This window comes from Triplophysa rosa, linkage group LG16 (genome assembly GCF_024868665.1).
Source record: "Triplophysa rosa linkage group LG16, Trosa_1v2, whole genome shotgun sequence".
In the NCBI taxonomy this organism is placed as follows: Eukaryota; Metazoa; Chordata; class Actinopteri; order Cypriniformes; family Nemacheilidae; genus Triplophysa; species Triplophysa rosa.
This window is the reverse complement of record NC_079905.1, coordinates 17,880,991-17,902,578: the sequence shown is the minus strand read 5'-3', so window position 1 is coordinate 17,902,578 and position 21,588 is coordinate 17,880,991. Positions and strand designations below refer to the sequence as shown.

General features: G+C 39.3%; 1 protein-coding gene and 2 pseudogenes across 1 annotated transcript; 1 reads left to right on the top strand and 2 right to left on the bottom strand.

Annotated features, from left to right (window-relative positions):
- Positions 1-3,291: 3,291 nt before the first annotated feature.
- Positions 3,292-5,211, bottom strand: LOC130567071 (zona pellucida sperm-binding protein 3-like). Its single transcript, XM_057354969.1, has 8 exons — positions 4,628-5,211; positions 4,432-4,553; positions 4,237-4,340; positions 3,985-4,162; positions 3,798-3,915; positions 3,640-3,725; positions 3,479-3,567; positions 3,292-3,396 (listed from the first exon to the last, which is right to left on the bottom strand). Exons 1-8 carry the CDS (start codon positions 5,207-5,209, stop codon positions 3,329-3,331), a joined length of 1,347 nt encoding a protein of 448 aa, XP_057210952.1. The 5' UTR covers positions 5,210-5,211; the 3' UTR covers positions 3,292-3,328.
- Positions 5,212-7,021: 1,810 nt separating this feature from the next.
- LOC130566968 (zona pellucida sperm-binding protein 4-like) lies at positions 7,022-8,803 on the top strand (annotated as a pseudogene).
- Positions 8,804-17,351: 8,548 nt separating this feature from the next.
- Positions 17,352-20,354, bottom strand: LOC130566965 (zona pellucida sperm-binding protein 3-like; annotated as a pseudogene).
- Between the last annotated feature and the right edge of the window lie 1,234 nt (positions 20,355-21,588).

Genomic DNA, 21,588 nt, shown 5'->3' with positions numbered 1-21,588 from the left:
ACAGTTCAAGAGATGTCACCAGCATCTGTTTTCATGTGTCTCTGACATTGCAAACCTGAGATTTGGGGGGGTATGATTTCGGCAAGCCTTGCCAAAATCACACTCCCCTCTTTATAATGCTTTATAATAATGATAGGCACTTGTCTTTTTCAGGAGACAGACTACAGTTCAAGAGATGTCACCAGCATCTGTTTTCATGTGTCTCTGACATTGCAAACCTGACATTTGGGGGGGGTATGATTTCGTCAACTACATGTAATTTTCTGCCTTGTGTAAGGCCTAGGTGTAAAACACACATTTAGGTGTAATGAAAAGAGTTGATTCAGTCAGTAATGCAGTACTGTTTACAGTCATTTGGAACAACAAGAAAGTCGATTTAGTTTAATCCAACTTCATTTCGATCAACTAAATGCTTATTCTCCGTATGTAAATATAAGACATTTATTCAAACGAAGTTTAAATCAATCACATAAATATACCTGTATTGCTTACATTGTCTAAGAATGTGACATTTTCGTAACGAATACTGAAAAACGCGAATTACAGACCAGAATCGCCTTTGTAAACCAGCGGTGGAATCGAGTGACATCACGCGCGCGCACGCGAAGGCAGTGCGATTCTGGCAGGGAGTGTGTTTTCGGCACAACACCGGCAAGAACAGCTTGATGCCAGCAAATACATCTAAAATTGGCCTCTGCCTCTAATATCACTTAAGTGGTAATAGGATAAATTGCCTAGTTTTGGTTACATTTCATAATGGGCAATCCTGTGTCTGATGAATCTATTTGTTTCGAGATTAATTCATTTTGACTGAGGTCCAGAGGCGGATGAAGTACACAACTTCTTACTTGAGTGAAAGTACAGATACTACTACTGGTCAAATATTACTCCACTACAAGTAAAAGTTGTAAAGACAGATTCTTACTTGAGTAAAAGTACTCAAGTATTAAAAGTAAATTTCCTTTATGTCAGTGGTTGTGCCATTGTTTTATTGCCGTATACCTTTTGCCTCTGAAGCAACCTACTGAATACGCTGAGTATAGCTCACAGTATCAGTGGTATTAAGAGCTTTATGGGGCGGTTTCCCAGACAGGGTTTAAGGCTAGTCTCAGACTAACTTAAATGTGAGAGATGCCTTGATCGAAAACAACTTGCACTGACATATCTTAAAATATATCACTGTGATTGTTTTGTCTCAAGATGCACAAAGTAATATTTTTTTTGTAAAGTATGTTTTTTAAAACAACTTAATTATCCTAATTTAACTAAGGCCTAGTCCTGGCTTAAGATAAACCTTGTCTGGGAAACCGCCTTATATGTTTAGTTTAGATGTAATCCTATTTGATCATTTATCCTAATTATACTCATTAGCCCCCTATAGGCCTTATGTATTCATGAGCAGTATTTGTGTTTTGTATATTCCCTTTACCAGTTTTAGCAGCAATTTACCAGTTAGTAGTAAGGTTCTTGTATATAGTAAAGTGTAGAAGCCATGTGTTTGTAGGATTTATTACCATTCGTATTACCATAGTTTAACTACAAACATAAACTACTATGATGAAACTATGGTGAATGTTTAGTTACTGTGGTTTTACTAAAAATAGCACAATTGGAGTATGGCTACTAAAGAGAGAAAATGGTAAATTTGTGGATACTGTGGTTTTACTGCAAATACCATCCCTGCTGAAAAAAAATTAATTTGTGAATTAGAATTAGATTGTTCTATCAAATTCCTCTTTGTAGTGTGTTTTGGGTTTTATTCCTATAGGATTTACCATCCCACCAATAGAATCCATCATACACAAATAGACAACAAGTATCCATACAACATAATTCCCATTTAATTCAATTACATTTTCTGTTGTATTTTGGGCAGGGTTCTATTGTTTTTATTTCAGCAGCAATACTTTAACTATAGTTACTACAGTAAAAACATCATTCATTTTCCAAACGGCTTTAAATGATATAGCAGCAGATCAGAAGTTAATGCGCATGCACACTTCCTTAACTCTGACTGTGCATTCTCATGAAATTTCGAATGAAAACTTTACATTTTCTCTGTCATGTAACTCAAGGTGTGTGTGATGTTTAAAAATACCAATGTTTTGCTTTACTTGATTGCTATCAGGATGTTAAGAGACTTATGCAGTGTCTAATTTGTTTGCCACGAACCGCGTAAATATGTGCTTTTAAGAATTCGTCAAATTTGAGGAAACACATTGATGTAAGAGCCTATTTAAAGGCTGAGTATAGGCAATCCTGTCCAGAAACGTTTTTTGTCATGCTGGTTATCCTGTAACAGTCATTCTGTACACCGGCAAATAAAAACATTTCTTTCAAGTAAGGCCATGGATGGTTGTCAGTAGTGGCACTGCTGTTTTGTGGTCCAGGGTCACGCATTGTGAAGTGTTACTTAAATATGTTGAGGTGCAGTAGTAACTGCCCGTTCTCATATTCAAAGTTGTCATATCACCATCCCCTTAAAATGTTCTCTGAACACAAGTCCAATTGCAGTTAAGAGTTAATGCTAATATAAATGAGACATTGTGAACATTAAATACTCAATATTCACAACAAACAGCCTTGCAAAAATGCAAAACAAAACAATTGAAATTGAACGCAGTGGTTGTCAGTGGCGTTGCTAAAACCAACTATAAACTAAAGGCCAACTCAAAGTTGATTAGCTAAAAATCTAATAGCATGTGCATACTAAAGGCAACCGTGTGTACAGTGGCAAGAATTCATCTTCATGCTACAGCAATGTTACTCAAGAAAGATTCTAGCTTCCATTACAACACCACTTACCACCTATGCATTGCGTCACATTAACTGCTAGAGAAGCCATGTCATTAAGACTTCTTCTCAAGCTACATGAGTCTTTGCAGCACCACACCTAAAATAAGCTTTCCTCATTTTAACTTGATGTTAAAGTCAACATCATTGACCCTTGGAAAACACTTCAACCAAATCTAATTTAAGGAAGAATTAGCAGTTTGTGTAAAGTTAAGCTCACAAACAACGTTAAGTGCTTCCACACTATTGGTCACCTATTTAACCTCAGGGTATAGGGATGTGTTATTTTTGGGTAGGTACAGGTTTTTTTTTTGTACCTACCATGCATTACCTGGCAAAAATCAGTAAAAGTCCTATAACAAGTACTCTTCCAAATTATTGCTTAATGTAAACTGACTTTGAGTGACAAATCAGAACCATAAAATGGCAAACATGTAAATGAGATATGCAAGACTTCTTGAAGGACCATTATAGACCATGTATAAATCGCTTAAAAAAGGGTTTATTCGTCACTTGACCTCATAGCAATTTCAAATTACAGTCGACCAAAGCCAAATTCCTTCACATTGAGGGGCCCAACAGATGCTTGCTCCCACCGTAGATCTATGGAGAACAGACAAGTAGTAAGAAACTTCCAAGACCATAATCAGAATCTTTTGTAGTTTGTCCGTGTGTTAACCCATACCTCTAAGAACCTGATCGCTTGCACTACTGCTGCTACAGGTTGAGTCACAGCAGCCACACACCTGATCAGATTCATCCACAGACACCCACCTGCCAAACAAAGACACATCCTCAATTATAAACATCACCCTACTGACCCAGTGAACGCTAGGGGCAACATACCCATTAGGGGAGAACGAGCAAGCCTTCTGCTCAGAATTTGTGGGAGTGGCTACAGGAACTGCCTTCAAAATGCATGTGATGTAGACCTGCAAAGACAACAGGGTTCAGGTTTCCAAACAGTGCACTAGAATGTACTCAAAACGAAGGCAAATACATACTAGCCCAATGTTCACTTGCTGGAACCTGAAAGCCTCCAGCTGAAACTGCAGCTTATCAATTTGAGTTCGAGGCAGGTAGCGAGAGCTCGAGCCAGTGAACTTGGCATCAACCAGGCACCTGGTGAAGAAACAAGTTAAACACCCTGCAACACTTCTAGGATAGGCTGGGTAAATGGTCAGGGCTTACCCATTATTCTCAATGAATGAGTATCTGGGAGCAGAGTTCACGTCAGGGGACACAGTGGCTACACAACGGTCCACAAACACACGGAGAGGTACATGGTTGTACGTCTTCACAGAGGCCTCAATATTCACAATGTCACCCAGGAAATACTGGTTTGAAGGTCTCTCAAACTGCCACTCATCTGTTTCAAAGAGAAAAATAGATAAGGTCTACAAAATTAAGTTGAAACTACATTAAAAGCTGTATAATACAAACCAGTCATAAGCTTGAGGGAGAAGACCAACCGCTCTTCTGCAACCTTAGTAGCTGCATATGGTACCCAAGTGGGCACCAGGACATTGCTGCTCACATTATGCATTCTGTAGATTATAGAAAAAGTCGGTCACCATAAACTGCAAAATCTATTACTACACGCACGAGTATACAGCCACCTTGAACTAAGAACCTTACCTTGGATAGTGACACTCAATACTGACCACAGCACCACTACTCCTGACAATAGGAACACCATTTGAAATCTCTTGGGGAGTATAGACCAGGGAGAAGGTATAAAAAAGCTCATCTTCGGTCAACTAAAGAAACAAGAAAGTTACTCAAGAATTAATAAAAAATAAAACACTTTTGGTAAGAGGATCAGTCTTCTCACCATTAACATGCTGCCACATCCATGCAGTTCTGTTTCAAAGAGGAGCACTCGAGCATTATTGTCCTGCCCTATTGGTCCACAGCCTCCCAGTGCAAAACCAGAAGCCATTAGTAGTTTTCCAGTCCCAAAGAAGTCCTCCATCACTTCCACATACACGGAATTCTCACCGCACTGAGCCCCTACACTATTGGAAGACAAAGGGTCCCGCAGCTCAAAAGGAATCTCTGGCTGTACAGGTTCTTCTGGTAGTCTTGGAAAGGTCCACGTCAGTTTTTCCATCGGACCCTGCAAAAGCTGTTTAGACTGAACACCAAGAGGATCTTGACCAGGCTTTCCACCAAACACACCAGGAGTCTGCATTGAAAACTGAGAAGGAAATCTCTGTGGCACAAGCATGGGGTTGTTGGTTTGGGGAAACTGAGGCATTCTGGTTTCACTCTGCTGAGGAGCTTGCATTTGTGACCAAGGCCAAAATGTACTAGGTTTCTGAGTTTGAACTGCTCTTCCTCGCCATTGTGCATCAGACAAGCCAACTACAAGCACAAGCACCAAGCCAACTCCAATTTGCCACAGCCCCATCATTGCTAAAATTGAGTTTCCATGAAGCATTTGAAGCCAGCATAAAGATTTATAAATCTGGAAATCAGGATGGCTCCGCCCCTCTAGTGAATGGGGTAATGCTACTCTAGGCTTGTTCATTTACCTAACCAGCATGCAACAGGTGGATGTTGTTGGACATTTATTATGCAGATGGAAATCGGGATGTTGGTACTTTGTATTTTAAATTAGGCCTAGTCCACACGGGTATTTTTATAAACGGAGACTGAATCTGAAATGGCATACTTCCCTACTACATAGTAGGCAAAAAGCAGTTGGCAAACGACTAGTATGACTAAAAGTCTGTATTCCCAAAACAGTGGGCGAGAAATTCCCGGATGGCTTACTGGTTACACCCAGATGCTGAAACACTCAGCGACAGATACTTCTATATGACTATATCCCATAAGCCCACGGAACAGAATACCACGCAAGCCCGCAAAACAGTCTCAGCCGAATTTCATGTACTATTAAACATTTTTTTAAATATTGCAAAGCTAATGTAACATTAACATTGACCTTGATTTGTTCTTAAATTGACCGTATTTTATAATGTGCCTTGTTTCAATTCATAGACTTTAAATACAAAGCATTAATAATGAGCTTTCAGCAGTTTATTTACGTTTGTGTTTTATATGTATATTTGCCCTTCATAATATTATTGCTTAAATGTTTTTTTTAACTCACAGATAAACAAAATACATGATAATTATTCACAAGATCATTTTTATCAGGTGGTTTTAACGGGTACACTTTGGCGCAATTCAACTTCCTTATCACCTTTCATAAACGAATAATTACAAAACATAAATAAGCCCTAAACTAATTGATTACTAAAATTAAATTATCCAAACGAAAAATGAAGAGTTGTTTAAAAATGGTGCCGTTTTATTGACAAGGAAACAGATGAGGAGAAAGTGAAATGTAAACGAGAGCGTGGTCAGATAACGTCCACTTTAAAACATACACAGCACATAAAAAACAACACGGAAGAGATTTTCTCAGGTTGTTTTTAATACCACAATAGAATGCATATTAGAGCAACGTATCTACGTGAGAAGCATCAACCAATAGGCAGAATACCGACAAAAGAATAATAAGATGCAGTTTACTGTCAAGCATTTTTCTGTTACAAAAAGAACATCCCATTGGCATAATCATTCTTCAAAAACTTATACATTGCTAAATTGTATACCCGCTACTGCCTCTCCCCATTATAGTTTTTGTGCCCCTTCAATTAACATTCAGACGTGAAATCATTCTCGAAGGCTACTATGGTTCCATGTGACATTTTCTTCGCAGTCTGATGCTGTTTTATGCAAGGTTTAAATGTGTCGTTGTTTTGTTTTGAGTGTGTGGTCAATAAATAAAAGGAATTAATAAAAATTACCCAATTTCCTCCCGTTTGGCGTGTCCCACCTGTCATGTCTCTACTCCCCACCAGTGGGACCCGCCCTACACTTTGAGAAACGCTGGCTTAAATGAACAGCAAACAAATGTTGACAACTTTTCATTTGTGAAAGTGTGCTTTACTTTCACTGGCTTTTGTAGAGATTGGTTAAAACATGACCGTATAACATCTTGAGAGTGAACAGAATTCACCAGCAGGTCTGGAGAACAATCATTGTTAATGGATCAAGGAGGAGCTACAATTTCTGACTGACGGTTTACAGAGTATATGAGACTAACCACAGGACTCTTAGAGTGTCTGCTTGTGGCAGGATGGCGGGAACCACAGGGATGGTTTGTCTTGTGGCAGGATGGCGGGAACCACAGGGATGGTTTGTCTTGTGGCAGGATGGTGGGAACCACAGGGATGGTTTGTCTTGTGGCAGGATGGCGGGAACCACAGGGATGGTTTGTCTTGTGGCTAGTTGTGTATGGTTTTGTCATGCCGTTCCACAGTTAATAATTTTCCCCAGGAGCCTCAATCTCCAGTCTTCCAGCAAACTGAACAACAGTTTTCTCAGAAGTTTCCACTTCAGAAGCCAGTGGTGCAGTCAGAACCTCTTGACAAGTGTGCTGTAGCTGATTATGAGCAGATCCAGTGTGGACAACCTGGTATCAGTGGTGCAGAGTGTGAAGCTATAAACTGCTGCTTTAATGGACAGCAGTGTTATTATGGGATGTCAGGTAGGGGTGTTAGACCAGTGACATGTTTCTTACCGAGCTGATTCCCTGATAACTTCCTGTCTCATTACAGTGACTGTCCAGTGTATAAGAGATGGTCAGTTTGTGTTGGTGGTGGCTAGAGATGTTACTCTGCCTCGTCTGAGTCTGGACACGGTCTGTCTGCTGGGTGGAAATGAAGCACCTTGTGGTCCTGTTGGTTCCACGCCTTCCTTTGCCATATACCAGTTTCCAGTCACTGCCTGTGGCACGAGCATGACGGTGAATTTGTTGTTGGTGATTTGGATGTCTGGAACAGATTTGATGTCAATAGTGTTATGGCTTGCAGGAGGAAAATGGTTATGTGGTGTATGAGAACAGAATGACTTCATCCTATGAAGTGGGGATTGGACCTCTTGCCTCCATCACAGGGACAGTCACTTGGAGTAGGTCATCTGTGTTTTCTCAAGAATGTGTATCCTTGAACGGATGTAAGAAGCTCACTGTTTGTTGTCTAGACTTCTCTTCCAGTGTAGATATTCTGCCTCTGCTGTGGAAGCTCTGGTTGTTGAGGTCAACACCGTTCCACCACCTTCACCTGTAGCTGCTCCTGGACCCCTCAGGGTGGAGCTTCGACTGGCAAATGGCCAACGTGTCGCTAAAGGCTGTGCAGAAGGTAATTATGTGCTTGTCTTCAGAAAATGCTTCTCAAGGGTTGTGGTACTTGTAGCACTGATCTCAAACTCTAGCTGGGACAGTAACTGTAAGTGTTCATCCTCAGGAGATGAGGCGTACATGTCCTACTACGGTGAGGAAGAGTATCCAATCACAAAGGTCTGTGTATTTTGAGGTGCACATTTTGGAGAGGACTGACCAAAATCTTGCCCTGATGTTGGGACACTGTTGGCGACATCAACCCCTTGTCCTCTCAGTCTGCCCCAATGGGATCTTCTAGTTGATGGGTGAGTAGGATCCCAAGCATTTGTCCAGATAGTGTGCTGTGAACGAGTCCTGACTTTCACTTCTGTTAGATGTCCTTACCAGGATGACCGTTACCTGACCGCACTGGTTCCTGTAGTTGGCTCGTCTGGTCTTCAGTTCCCAACCCACTACAAGCGCTTTGTAGTGACGATGTTCACATTTGTAGATCCATCATCACTGGCCCCTCTGCAGGAGACTGTATGATTTCCTTACAGCCTTTCGTATCATCTAAATTGCCTTTTTGTATTTGTTGCTAAAGCCGATCTCTTTGTTGGTCAGATTTATATTCACTGTAGTACCGCGGTGTGCCACCCTGCTTCTGGTTCCTGTGAGCAGAGCTGTGCCAGGAGAAGTAGGTGTTTCACTTTGGTTTGTGTACAAAAGATATCAGTTTCATCTTCTGACTCTCTTGTTCCAAGGAGAGCTGTTGCTAGAAAAAGGAGTGAAGAAACTGTGGTTTCCAGTGGAGGTGTTTTCTTTACGATGTAAATTTCATTGCTGATTTTAATAAAGTTATTAGACTCTACATGTTGTCAGCATTTGTTTACACCAAGGCACTTTCAGGAGTTTTCCCCCGATGACAATTGAAGTGTCTTGAGCGAAAGAGTTGGCTTTAAAGGAAACTGCAGAAAGTTGACCGTTCAGAGATGTGCTCTTAAACCGCTTGATATCTGGTGGTTTTAGCTGTACAGATTTTTTTTTTTTTTTCAGGGATGTCTAAACATGGAGTAATTGAACTTGTTCTTGGAACTAGTTCAGATGTTTTGGGCTACTGTAAAACAAGGCCGTAGACATTTTTGTCTCGTGGAGAATACTTTGTGATAGTTCACCTAAACAAATGTCATTTAATCACCCTATAGTCATGTCAAACCTTTTGTTTCTACCACAGAACGCATGTTTTGAGGAAAGTTTGTAACCGAACAGCACTGACCCTCATTCACTTCTATTGTATGGTCACAACCAATGCAAATGAATGGGTGCCAGTTAACAACAATCTTCAAAATATGTTCTGCAGAAGAAAGTCACACAGGTTTGAAATGACGAGGGTGAGTAAATGACCGTTTTTATTTTTGGGTGACTATCACCAAGTCTAAACTGACATCTAATTTCCTATGTTTGTATAGCTGTAAGTTCTAATATGGTCATGTTAATGTTTGCTTAATAGCCTAAATTGTTTGTTTTGAGATGCTGACTGTTAAAACTACAAGTTCCCGATCGTTCATGTTGTCTTGGCTAACATGAACAAACAATGTGCATTGTTTTAAAGTTTATTAATCAGTAAATTAGATACGTTCATGCTTCTGCATTCATTTTTGGAGATGCGTTTGATTTCAAAAGTTTGTTAGTAAATGTTGACCCCAACATTAAGGTGAAGAAATGCTTCAGAAATATTGTTCTTTTTACTAATTTCACTGCATTATGGCATTGGTATCAAACAAAACTTCACATTCACATACAATGTGACAAAATGCCAGCCTGGCATCAGCTTGGATTAACTCCACTTAATATTTATTCATTTTGTCTTTCTTTGGGGAAAAAACATTCATTGCCAGTATGTACAACTTAATATAAATCAAAGTTACCCAAAATATTTACTTTATTGTAATTTCGTAAGCTATCACATTTGTTATACTGTACTTGTGCATAGCTGTTAAAAATTACATTTTGTTAATGTCTAGCTTTTGTGTGAAGTGTTTAAATCAGTGTTTCTCAAACTATTTTCTGCCATTTCCCCCCCTTTGGAGGTAGGGAAGGGTACCCAGCCCCACCTTTCCCCAACAAAATGGTAATATGCTTTACATTTGCATTCATGCGTTTGGCAGACGCTTTGGATAAAAGCGACTTACATTGCATTATATTATACAGCCCACGGGACAGAATACCACACAACCCGCACAGTCGCTGCCGAGTTTCATGTACAATTTAACATGATTATTATAAAGCTAATATAACATTAACATTGACCTTGCTTTGTTCTTAAATTAGTAGCATTTAAATACGAAGCATTAATATTGAGATTTCAGCAGTTTATTTACGTTTGTATTTTATATGTATATTTGCCCTTTACAATTATATATGCTTAAATGTTTTTTTAACTCACAAAAAATAGACAACTATTCACAAAATAATTTTAATCAGTTGGTTTTAACTGATAAACTTTGTTGCAATTCAACTTTCTAATCACCTTTCATAAACGAATAATTACAAAACACAAATAAGCCCTTATCGAATTAATTACTAAAATTAAATTATCTAAACGAAAATTGAAGAGACGTGTAAAAGTGGTGTAGTTTCATGGAAAAGAAAAGAACAAATAAGGAGAAAGTGAAATGTAAACGAGAGCTTAAAAGGTCCGTGTACCTTCGGATAATTCATTTATTCGTGTTTGTTTTCAAAACAGAAAAACGAATAAACCGTTCATTTTTTACATATTCCACCGTATACGAGACTAATTTTTGCGTTGTTTTCCTCGATATTTCTTTAAGTGCATCAAATTAATATACAACAAAACCAAAACGAAACATCAAGTATTTTTCTTAACAAAGCGAATTTTAGTCCACCGGAAGTTCAGCTGCACTGCCGCCTCTGGCGACGAGAGGTGGGTAGCACAAGACCACTCTCTCTAATTATACATGTTTTCAGTGGTGTGTGCCACTAAATCCGTAAACAACCATACAGACACATAGGTAGACATTTGTGTGCAATGTAGAAGTATACACGCAGTTAATGAAATAAAGAATGGACCTATATGGACGCGCACGCGCATGCGTCAATGCTCGTGGCAGCGATGTATCTGACAGCGGGGGAGGTTACCACAGCCACCGTTAAAATGGATAGTGAGAGAGGCGCGTCTTGCACTTTAATGTGTTCAAAAATTGCACTTAGTTTGCACTTTGTATGTAGAAGTGTTTTGTCTTTTATGTTAACATTTTTACGAACAGTGCAAACAAAGTGCAATTTTTGAACACTTCTACATACAATTGTTGTATGTAGAACTGTTTTGTCTTTTATATTTTATACTGTATGTAGATCGACATACATGATGCTATGTTTATAAAAATAAGATGAGTTAATAAAAAACCTGTACTTTTCATTGCACGTTACATTCTATTACAAAAACTCCGCCCAAAACAGAATAGAAAATGTAATGGGTTTCCTTGTAAGTACCATTATGAACCTTTGGGTTTTTATGCATTAAAACCAAAACTAAATTCCTATTATAACTAATAAATCCATTACATTTTCTATTGTGTTTTGGGTAGGGTTCTATTGTTTTTTTATTCTTAATAAAATGTAGTGAGTGGTGTGTATGAGACATTACATGTTGATCAAGCAGACTGTATATTATAAAAACTATTTCTTCACTTTACTTCTTCTTTTATCATGGGTCACTATGACCGGTTAACCTTTACATTCGCATACCTGAATATGAATGAATGAATAGCTTTTATTGTCATTGCAGGCAAAGCAAACAACGAAATTCTTAGAGCACCGGTAACACAAAACATAAATAAATATTTGTAATATAATACGACAAAAATGCCCTCTGGCCGGCGCTTCAGAGCACCAAACACCAGGACTTCCAGACACAGAAGCAGCTTCTACAGATAACTGCTCCTTAAGAGCAATATTCCACTTCCACTACTCCTATAGTGTGCACTATTGTGCCTTATTATATCTACATCTTATGTATACATGTATATAACACTACCTCTACTTACTACATTATCCATTTGCACAAGTGTACATACAATCTGTTAATATGTATATTCTACTATATACTACCCTGTACAATGTCTCTTATATGTTATTATCCCACATTTTCTGTACAATAGTCTTTATTTTATATATGCATATTTTAGAATCTTTTACACTGTAAATCTTATTATATTTGTATTGTCATTGTGTTGAATGTCTGTAGCTTCCAACATCAAAGAAAATTCCCTGTGTGTGAAAGCACACTTGGCAATAAATCTCTTCTGATTCTGAAAAAAGTGCAAAAAATTGGAAAAACAGCATTTTGACTAATCACTGTAAAATGAGCAACAAGGTAATAGACCAGATAAGGAAGATCTTAAAGTGCAGAGAGATAGCAGAGTCACATTTGAACATTTACTGTAGATAACTGTTTAGGATATGTATTGTCCTGGGATAGAAACTGTCTCTAAATCAGCTAGTGTGTGTTTTGGCTGATCTGTAACGCCTGCCAGATGGCAACAGTTCAAACAGACCGTGACCAGAGTGAGAGCAGTCTCTGGTGATTCTCATTCCTAACAAACCTTTATTTTAGACACTCACTTTGCTTATTTGTTCAATCTCTTAGTAGTTATAACTTTTTACCAAACTCAGCTAGAGTATAATGTAATATGCAATGATAAGGACAGGTTTTGATTAACTCAGCTTACTTTTGTAAACAGCTATCATACATGTAGAGTTGTATAGAAATGTTTAGTCTTTTATGTTTAACATTTTCATGAACTTAACATTTGACAACTTTCACATTTTTAGTGCAAACAAAGGTGCAAAATTGTTTCAGATGTGCAAAACGAGCTGCTCTCACTATGAATTTAAATGGGGGCTATGGTTAAACCTCCCTTGCTGTCAGCTTTGCAAGCATGTATGCGCCCGCGCCCGCACACACACACACACATTCTTTATTTTATCAGAATCAGTCGCAGTTTTAAGTGTTTTAACTGTTCACTTCCAGTTCACGCTTTAACTTGTCAATTTCATGCTTATGCAGAAACTGGCAACATTCTGTTATCAGAATCAGAAAGAGCTTTATTGCCAAGTATGTTTGCACATACAAGGAATTTGTTTTGGTGACAGGAGCATCCAGAACACAGAGACCATAACACAATATACAGTACACAGATGATTTAAATAAGGGCCTATGGGTATAAAAAATTTAAAGAAATACAATTCAATAAACATAAGATAAAGCTATAGAGAGTAAAGCTATGCGTGTATGTAAATATGTACAAGTAAAAAATAAAAATAGACTATTATAGTACAAGGTATGTGCTATATATACAGCAGAATGAATGAAATATAATTTACATGAAAAGTTGTATAAAAATAGATAGTGTATTATCTGGAGGATATAATTATTAATTGCACGTAAAACACCGTTTCATTAACTGCGTGTATACTTTTACATTGCACAGAAATGTCTACCTATGTGTCTGTATGGTTGTTTACGGATTTGGTGGCACACACCACTGAAAACATGCATAATTCAGAGAGAGTGGTTTTGTGCTACCACCTCTCGTCGCCAGAGGCTGCAGTGCAGCTGAACTTCCGGTGGACTAAAATGCGCTATGTTGAGAAAAATACTTGATGTTTCGTTTTGATTTTGTTGTATATTAATTTGATGCACTTAAAGAAATATTGAGGAAAACAACCCAAAAATTAGTCTCGTATACGGTGGAATATGTCAAAAATGAACGGTTTATTCGTTTTTCTGTTTTGAAAACAAAAACGAATAAATGAATTATCCGAAGGTACACGGACCTTAAAAGCGCCCTACATTTTTTTTCTGTTTCCAGAAGCCGTTTCACTCTGATACACGTCAAGATACGGAAAAGAAGTCAATGGCAACTTCCGTTTCATGGTGACTTTAAATTAGTTTCAAATTAAACAATGTTAAGCAGAACATACCTTTATTTTGAGCTTGCTTTTCTTTCTCTGCTTTTCTCTTTTTAGCTCCTGATAAGTATCACTTTGATGCCATATAGTTTGCCTAAACCTTATTTAAAAAATCGTTATTTATCTCTTAACCCTCTGGGACTCTTCGTTTAGGGATCACACACCTTCTTTTTTTCAGGACAATTGGTGTTTTTGTTCAATAATGTTTTTTCTTTTTTGTTTCGCATTTTTATTTCATATTTATGCAATAATTATTACCAATTTTTACCCACTAAAAACAATAAACACTTTTTTATATATATTTTTAAAGAATTTTTCAATTAATTCATTATTTTAGGGTAAAACAGAGACCAAACATTTTTGGTTAGAGGCTTCTGGTTGTATAAAAAGCAAAAACGTGTAATGGCATGTTTACTGGAGTACCTAGGTTCCAGTATAGCCCTAGAGCAGTTAGTCGAATCATAGGGAGACTGGCTTTTTTCATATGGACACATCTGGATGTGTAGGAGAAAACTGACAATGGCTGATAAAGTCACTGTTTAAAAATAAACTGAAAAATATCTTAAATGGACAAGTTCAAATCTGTAAATATGGGTAAACTTACAGCATAACTTTTTTACAGTTGATAGAAATACAGTTGTGTATTGTGTTCTCATCATGACTTATTTTGCATCAACTGTAGCAGATACAGCTTTCAATGGGAAATCGATTAGTAAAGGTTAGCGCTATAGAAGTATTGTTCATTGGTTATAAACAGAATTATATATTGTGGAAAAGCAGATGAACCCGAAAGCTGAAATTCCCAAAGAGCGGGCAGCAGCGACCAGAGTTTGTAGGTGCGTTTCCGGCCATTTTTGTTTGTGACTTTGCTGCATCCACTCACAAAAATAAAGTTGATACATTTACTCTAGGAAATTAACATCATATCTTCATGGAACATGATATTTAGATTTAGATTTTAGATTTAGATTCAATTTATTGTCATTGCACATGTACAAGGCAACGAAATGTGACCTCTGCATTTAACCCATCCAGAGAGTAGTGAACACACGTACCCCCGGAGCAGTCATTAGGATATTTACCTAATATCCTAATGATTTTGGCATAAAAGAAAAATTGTCCCATACAATGTTTTGTTGGCGTTTGCCACAAATATTCCAGTGCTACTTTAAGTCTGGTTTTGTGGTCCAGGGTCACGCATATGTTGAGGTACAGTAGTAACTGTCTGTTTATGCAAAAACAGTTGGCATGTAGATTTTCCCAAGTCACCGGACATTGGTAGGTGTGGTAAAAGTTGTCATATCACCATCCCCTTAATATATTCTCTGAACACAACAGTCCAATTGCAGTTAAGAGTTAATGCTAATATAAATAAGGCATTGTGAACATTGCGTATTTAATATTCACTGCAAGCAGCCTTGCAAAACATTACAATTTGAAATGGAACGCAGTGGTTGTCCGTGGCGTTGCGAAAACCAACTACAAACTGAAGGCCAACTCAAAACAAAGTTGATAAGCTAAAAATCTAATAGCATGTGCATACTAAAGGCAACCGTGTGTACAGTGGCAAGAATTCTTCATCATGCTACAGCAATGTCACTCAAGAAAGACTCTAGCTTCCATTACAACACCACTTACCACCTATGCATTGCGTCACATTAACTCCTAGAGAAGCCATGTCATTAAGACTTTTTCACAAGCTACATGAGTCTTTGCAGATCCACACCTAAAATAGGCTTTCCTCATTTTAACTTGATGTTCAAGTCAACATCATTGACCCTTGGAAAACACTTCAACCAAATCTAATTTAAGGAAGAATTAGCAGTTTGTGTAAAGTTAAGCTCACAAACAACGTTAAGTGCTTCCACACTATTGGTCACCTATTTAACCTCAGGGTATAGGGATGTGTTCTTTTTGGGTAGGTACAGGTTTTTTTTGTACCTACCATGCATTACCTGGCAAAAATCAGTAAAAGTCCTATAACAAGTACTCTTCCAAATTATTGCTTAATGTAAACTGACTTTGAGTGACAAATCAGAACCATAAAATGGCAAACATGTAAATGAGATATGCAAGACTTCTTGAAGGACCATTATAGACCATGTATAAATCGCTTAAAAGTTGAGGGGCCCAATAGATGCTTGCTCCCACCGTAGATCTATGGAGAACAGACAAGTAGTGAGAAACTTCCAAGACCATAATCAGAATCTTTTGTAGTTTGTCCGCGTGTTAACCCATACCTCCAAGAACCTGATCGCTTGCACTACTGCTACTACAGGTTGAGTCACAGCAGCCACACACCCAGACCTGCCAACCTTGGAATATTTTTTGAGTACCATCAGCCGAAGAGACAGAACACAGGTTTTTAACATATAACATATTGGTTGTGAAAAAAGCATCACAGTCACATTTTTGAAAATAACTTTTCTTATGGAACACATGTATGTAAATTTAGGAAACATTTGTGTATATTGTGTGTGTAAATAATCTTCAGTGAGATACCCTTGATGTATATCAATCACATTTACTTGCAGTGGCACTTGCTCTTGACTGCTTTGTTTCATAGGTCGCTGATTTGGCCTTTCTGAGCAGAGCATCAGTAAAGTTTTCCATGTGGCAGTTAGTCCCCATTCCAGCCACACGCACGCACGCGCACAAACAAACACCTCTTGGTAACTTTCTATGCTGCACACATGCACTTACATTTTTTGCCAGCCTGCCATAATCTACTTTACTTATTTATTCACGTTTATAATTATTAATCTCAAAAGTTTGCATATGACGTTTTATTTTATTGACAATTATCGAGAGCTCGATTTTGCAGAGCGCATTCAATCCGCTCCGCTGTCAGGCGGATTCGCTTTACTGAAAGCGAATCGTTTTTTATGTGACCAAAACTTGCTCTCTCGCAGATATAAGTGCACGTTATTGAGTGTGAGAATCCACCAGCGCAATCAGCGCCTATGGTACTTGGTAAAATCATGGTAACTTTTCGTGAGCGCTCATTTATAAATCAGAAATAAAGTTAGCGCATCTTGCGGGCAAGTGCACGTTATCAAATGAGCCCGCGAGATCATCGACTGCATAGGATTAAGCTAATTCAATATTTCAACTTTCCACATCCACCCGAACCGTTTACCTTAGAGCTCAGAAGACGTCTTGACTCTTGGTTTAAAACAATGCGTCAGAACGTGTGAGTGGCGGGATTTTGTGGTTCTGCCGATTTGCTGACTCTTGTTATTGATTGATAGGCCATAGGACGTGTCAATCATCGCCGCTTTCTATTTGGGGGAAGAACTCAGTGCTATGATTGGACATATTCTTCTTATTTCTGTTGCTTTTTTTGAGTACTGCAAGCAGCAGAGGCGTCATCAGGTTTTTGCGTAGTTTAGAGTGACAAATCGTACCAGCGTACTTTGAGGTCAAAATGCGTACGTGCTACGCAAAATGCGTACAGGTTGGCAGGTCTGCACACCTGATCAAATTCATCCACAGACACCAACCTGCCAAACAAAGACACATCCTCAATGATAAACGTCACCCTACTGACCCAGTGAATACTAGGGGCAACATACCGATTAGGGCAGAACGAGCAAGCCTTCTACTCAGAATTTGTTGGAGTGGCTACAGGAACCGCCTTCAAAATGCATGTGATGTAGATCTGCAAAGACAACAGGGTTCAGGTTTCCAAACGGAGCACTAGAATGTACCCAAAACTAAGGCAAATACATAACAGCCCAATGTTCACTTGCTGGAACCTGAAAGCCTCCAGCTGAAACTGCAGCTTATCAATTTGAGTTCGAGGCAGGTAGCGAGAGCTCGAGCCAGTGAACTTGGCATCAACCAGGCACCTGGTGAAGAAACAAGTTAAACACCCTGCAACACTTCTAGGATAGGCTGGGTAAATGGTCAGGGCTTACCCATTATTCTCTATGAATGAGTATCTGGGAGCAGAGTTCACATCAGGGGACACAGTGGCTACACAACGGTCCACAAACACACAGAGAGGTACATGGTTGTAAGTCTTCACAGAGGCCTCAATATTCACAATATCACCCAGGAAATACTGGTTTGAAGGAATCTCAAACTGCCACTCATCTGTTTCAAAGAAAAAAATAGATAAGGTCTACAAAATTAAGTTGAAACTACATTAAAAGCTGTATAATACAAACCAGTCATAAGCTTGAAGGAGAAGACCAACCGCTCTTCTGCAACCTTAGTAGCTGCATATGGTACCCAAGTGGGCACCAGGACATTGCTGCTCACATTATGCATTCTGTAGATTATAGAAAGAGGTCGGTCACCGCAAAATCTTTTACTACACGCACGAGTATACAGCCACCTTGAACTCAGAACCTTACCTTGGATAGTGACACTAAATACTGACCACAGCACCACTACTCCTGACAATAGGAACACCATTTGAAATCTCTTGGGGAGTATAGACCAGGGAGAAGGTATAAACAATCTCTTGGGGAGTATAGACCAGGGAGAAGGTATAAACAAGCTCATCTTCGGTTACCTAAAGATATAAGAATGTTACTCAAGAATTATTAAGAACTAAAACACTTTTGGTTAGAGGAACTGCCACATCCATGCAGTTCTGATTCAAAGAGGAGCACTCGAGCATTATTGTCCTGCCCTATTGGTCCACAGCCTCCCAGTGCAAAACCAGAAGCCATTAGTAGTTTTCCAGTCCCAAAGAAGTCCTCCATCACTTCCACATACACGGAATTCTCACCACACTGAGCCCCTATACTATTGGGAGACAAAGGGTACCGCAGCTCAAAAAGAATCTCTAGCTGTACAGGTTCTTCTGGCAGTCTTGGAAAGGTCCACGTCAGTTTTTCCATCGGACCCTGCAAAAGCTGTTTAGACTGAACACCAAGAGGATCTGACCAGGCTTTCCACCAAACACACCAGGAGTCTGCATTGGAAACTGAGAAGGAAATCTCTGTGGCACAAGCATGGGGTTGTTGGTTTGGGGAAACTGAGGCATTCTGGTTTCACTCTGCTGAGGAACTTGCATTTGTGACCAAGGCCTAAATGTACTAGGTTTCTGAGTTTGAATTGATCTTCCTCGCCATTGTGCATCAGACAAGCCAAATGCAAGCACAAGCACCAAGCCAAATGCAAGCACAAGCACCAAGCCAAATGCAAGCACAAGCACCAAGCCAAATCCATTTTGCCACAGCCCCATCACTGCTAAACTTGAGTTTCCATGAAGCATTTGAAGCCAGCATAAAGATTTATACATCTGTAAATGAGGGTGGCTCCGCCCCTCTAGTGATTGGCGTAATGCTACTCTAGACTTGTTCATTTACCTAACCAGCATGTAACAGGTGGATGTTGTTGGACATTTATTACGCAGATGGAAATCGGGATGTTGGTACTTTGTATTAAGAGCTACTCTTGCTTTTTTAAATTAGGCCTAGTCCACACGGGTATTTTTATAAACGGAGACTGAATCCAAAATGGCATACTTCCTTACTACACAGTAGGCAAAAAGCAGTTGGCAAAGGACTACGCCCCTGTCCCAAATGGCGCACTCCGGTCTTGTGCACCTCCTCTGAGTCCACACTTGGTGACGTCGGGAAGTGCAGACCTATAGGGCACTAGGCACAAGTCCACAAGGGTACATGGGAGTGCATTTTGGACAGACTTGAGGTCATCACGCCGGAAAGAGCGGGAAAGAGCAAGCGGTGCTTTCTAATCACTCTTGTTGTCATTCGCTGATTAGTCTGCGCAGCTTACCACCTAAACAACATGAGGTGGTCTTCTCCTGGCAGTTTCACGGTCAGCAGTCGGGTGCCCGAAAGAAGTCCATTAATTTTAAGTGGTGGCGGGAATGGCTTAAAAAACGAAAATCTTGCATTAGAAATGTGTTTGTCAAACCGTTACATAACAGATTTATATTAGGTGAACTGTCCCTTTACATTTTGAGCACAGACCAGACATGGACTTCTTAAGGTTGTAAACACTCGGGAGATCTTGTTAAAAAGAGAAAATTTGAGGAATAAAGAAGCTGACAAATAAAGTGTTTGTGTATCAGAATGCATTGTTAAATGTGTTTTTTTGTTTTCTTTTCATTGATCTACCATAACCTATAAACAGACTTTGAAAGCCACACAGCTTACCGTGAATGATTTAATTCATTTTTTTAGACAAGTGAATTGACTCGGTCACCATTCACCTCATGCACACATTTGTGCCTAGTCTTATCCTTAATACAAGCCCAAAACTGTCTCGTCGTCACACTGCTAACGTAAAGGCGAACTAAATCACACGTGTAATGGGACTTACTTAACGTTACACCCGCTCCGAGCCTCGAACCGGCCATGTCGGTCCGGCATGGGAGAGACGAGCTCGCAGCCTCTACCTGCACACGCATCTCTCACTCTAACAGCTGGCCTCCGTTACACGTGAATCACGTAATCACATCTTTTTCATCTAAAACGGTGTTTTGTAGTTTGCATCGGTGGATCCTGTCGCTCAACGTGTCCATCGTTAAAATGTTAACGTTAGCCATTTTACGTCGTGCGTGGCACTCTGAACCCCGCCTGTCTTTTTTTATTTGATTGGTCACGCTCGGCACTGTAACTCCCGCTTACGTTTGATTGGGCCGGAATTTTAGGCTGTGTATATATATATATATATATATTAGTTCAAGAAAGCTACTTTTTAAGAAACCTTTTTTAAGGCACTCTCTAAGAAAATGTGGTCTGAGATCAGCCTATGTGCTTGAACCTAAAGAAACCCTTCATTCAGCATCTAAAGCACAATAGGAAACCTTTACAACTGTACAGTACAGAATTATTAAACAACGCCCTCTACTGGTGAAGGGGTGTCAACAGTTAATTAAAATGAAGCGACATTTCACATTATCAGTTACTTTACGGAAAAGTAAAAGCCAGTATAATTCAAGAAATAAGAGAATCTGGTTTACTTAATGAGCATTGAGCCGGAGACCCAGCTACTTATAAAATGTCCTTCTCGTTTTTTCTCTCTCTTCCTCAGAACATATGCCATTTGTATTAATTGCTTAATGCCTGTTTATTTACATCAACCAGTGCCATTAGTATATGAAGAGTTTGGTTCCAAAATGAGATAACTCCGTTCTTTAAAACATTTGTAAAATCATGCGTTGCATTATGTTTTTGGTGTGTTTTATTGTGTTAGCTAGCTGTATTTGTGGAGTTACTGTGGCTTAAATCAAAACAAACCAACTGCAGTTTGATTGATATTAATCGGAACGCACAATAAAAAAACATGACGTGTTAACTCATTTTGGAACCAATCTCTTCATATGTAGCCTACAGTTTGTTCAGTACGTTCAAAAAATATGGGCTGTATATGTAAGCGGTCTTACTCGCACCGCTCTGCGCGGGCCTCGAGCCGACGTCGGTCCGGATGGGAGACGGGCAGGCACGCTAACGAGGAGGCAAAACAACGCAGCTTCTAGAGCGTCTCTGTTGGTCGGGGAGTGAGGTTTACAGACTGCACAGCTCTTCGCTGGCTGGCATCCGTTACACTCACCCCCCTAAACCTCGCTCCCATCCGGGTCACGGCACCAACGTAACCGGTCCTACTCGCACCGCTCTGCGCGGGCCTCGAACCGACGTCGG

Coding starts and splice junctions, on each gene's coding strand:
- LOC130567071 (XM_057354969.1), bottom strand. CDS start 5,209: ATGATGGGGCTGTGGCAAATTGGAGTTGGCTTGGTGCTTGTGCTTGTA. Junction 4,554..4,627: donor GATGTGGCAGCATGTTAATG/GTGAGAAGACTG, acceptor TTGTTTCTTTAG/TTGACCGAAGATGAGCTTTT. Junction 3,397..3,478: donor AAGCGATCAGGTTCTTAGAG/GTATGGGTTAAC, acceptor TGTTCTCCATAG/ATCTACGGTGGGAGCAAGCA.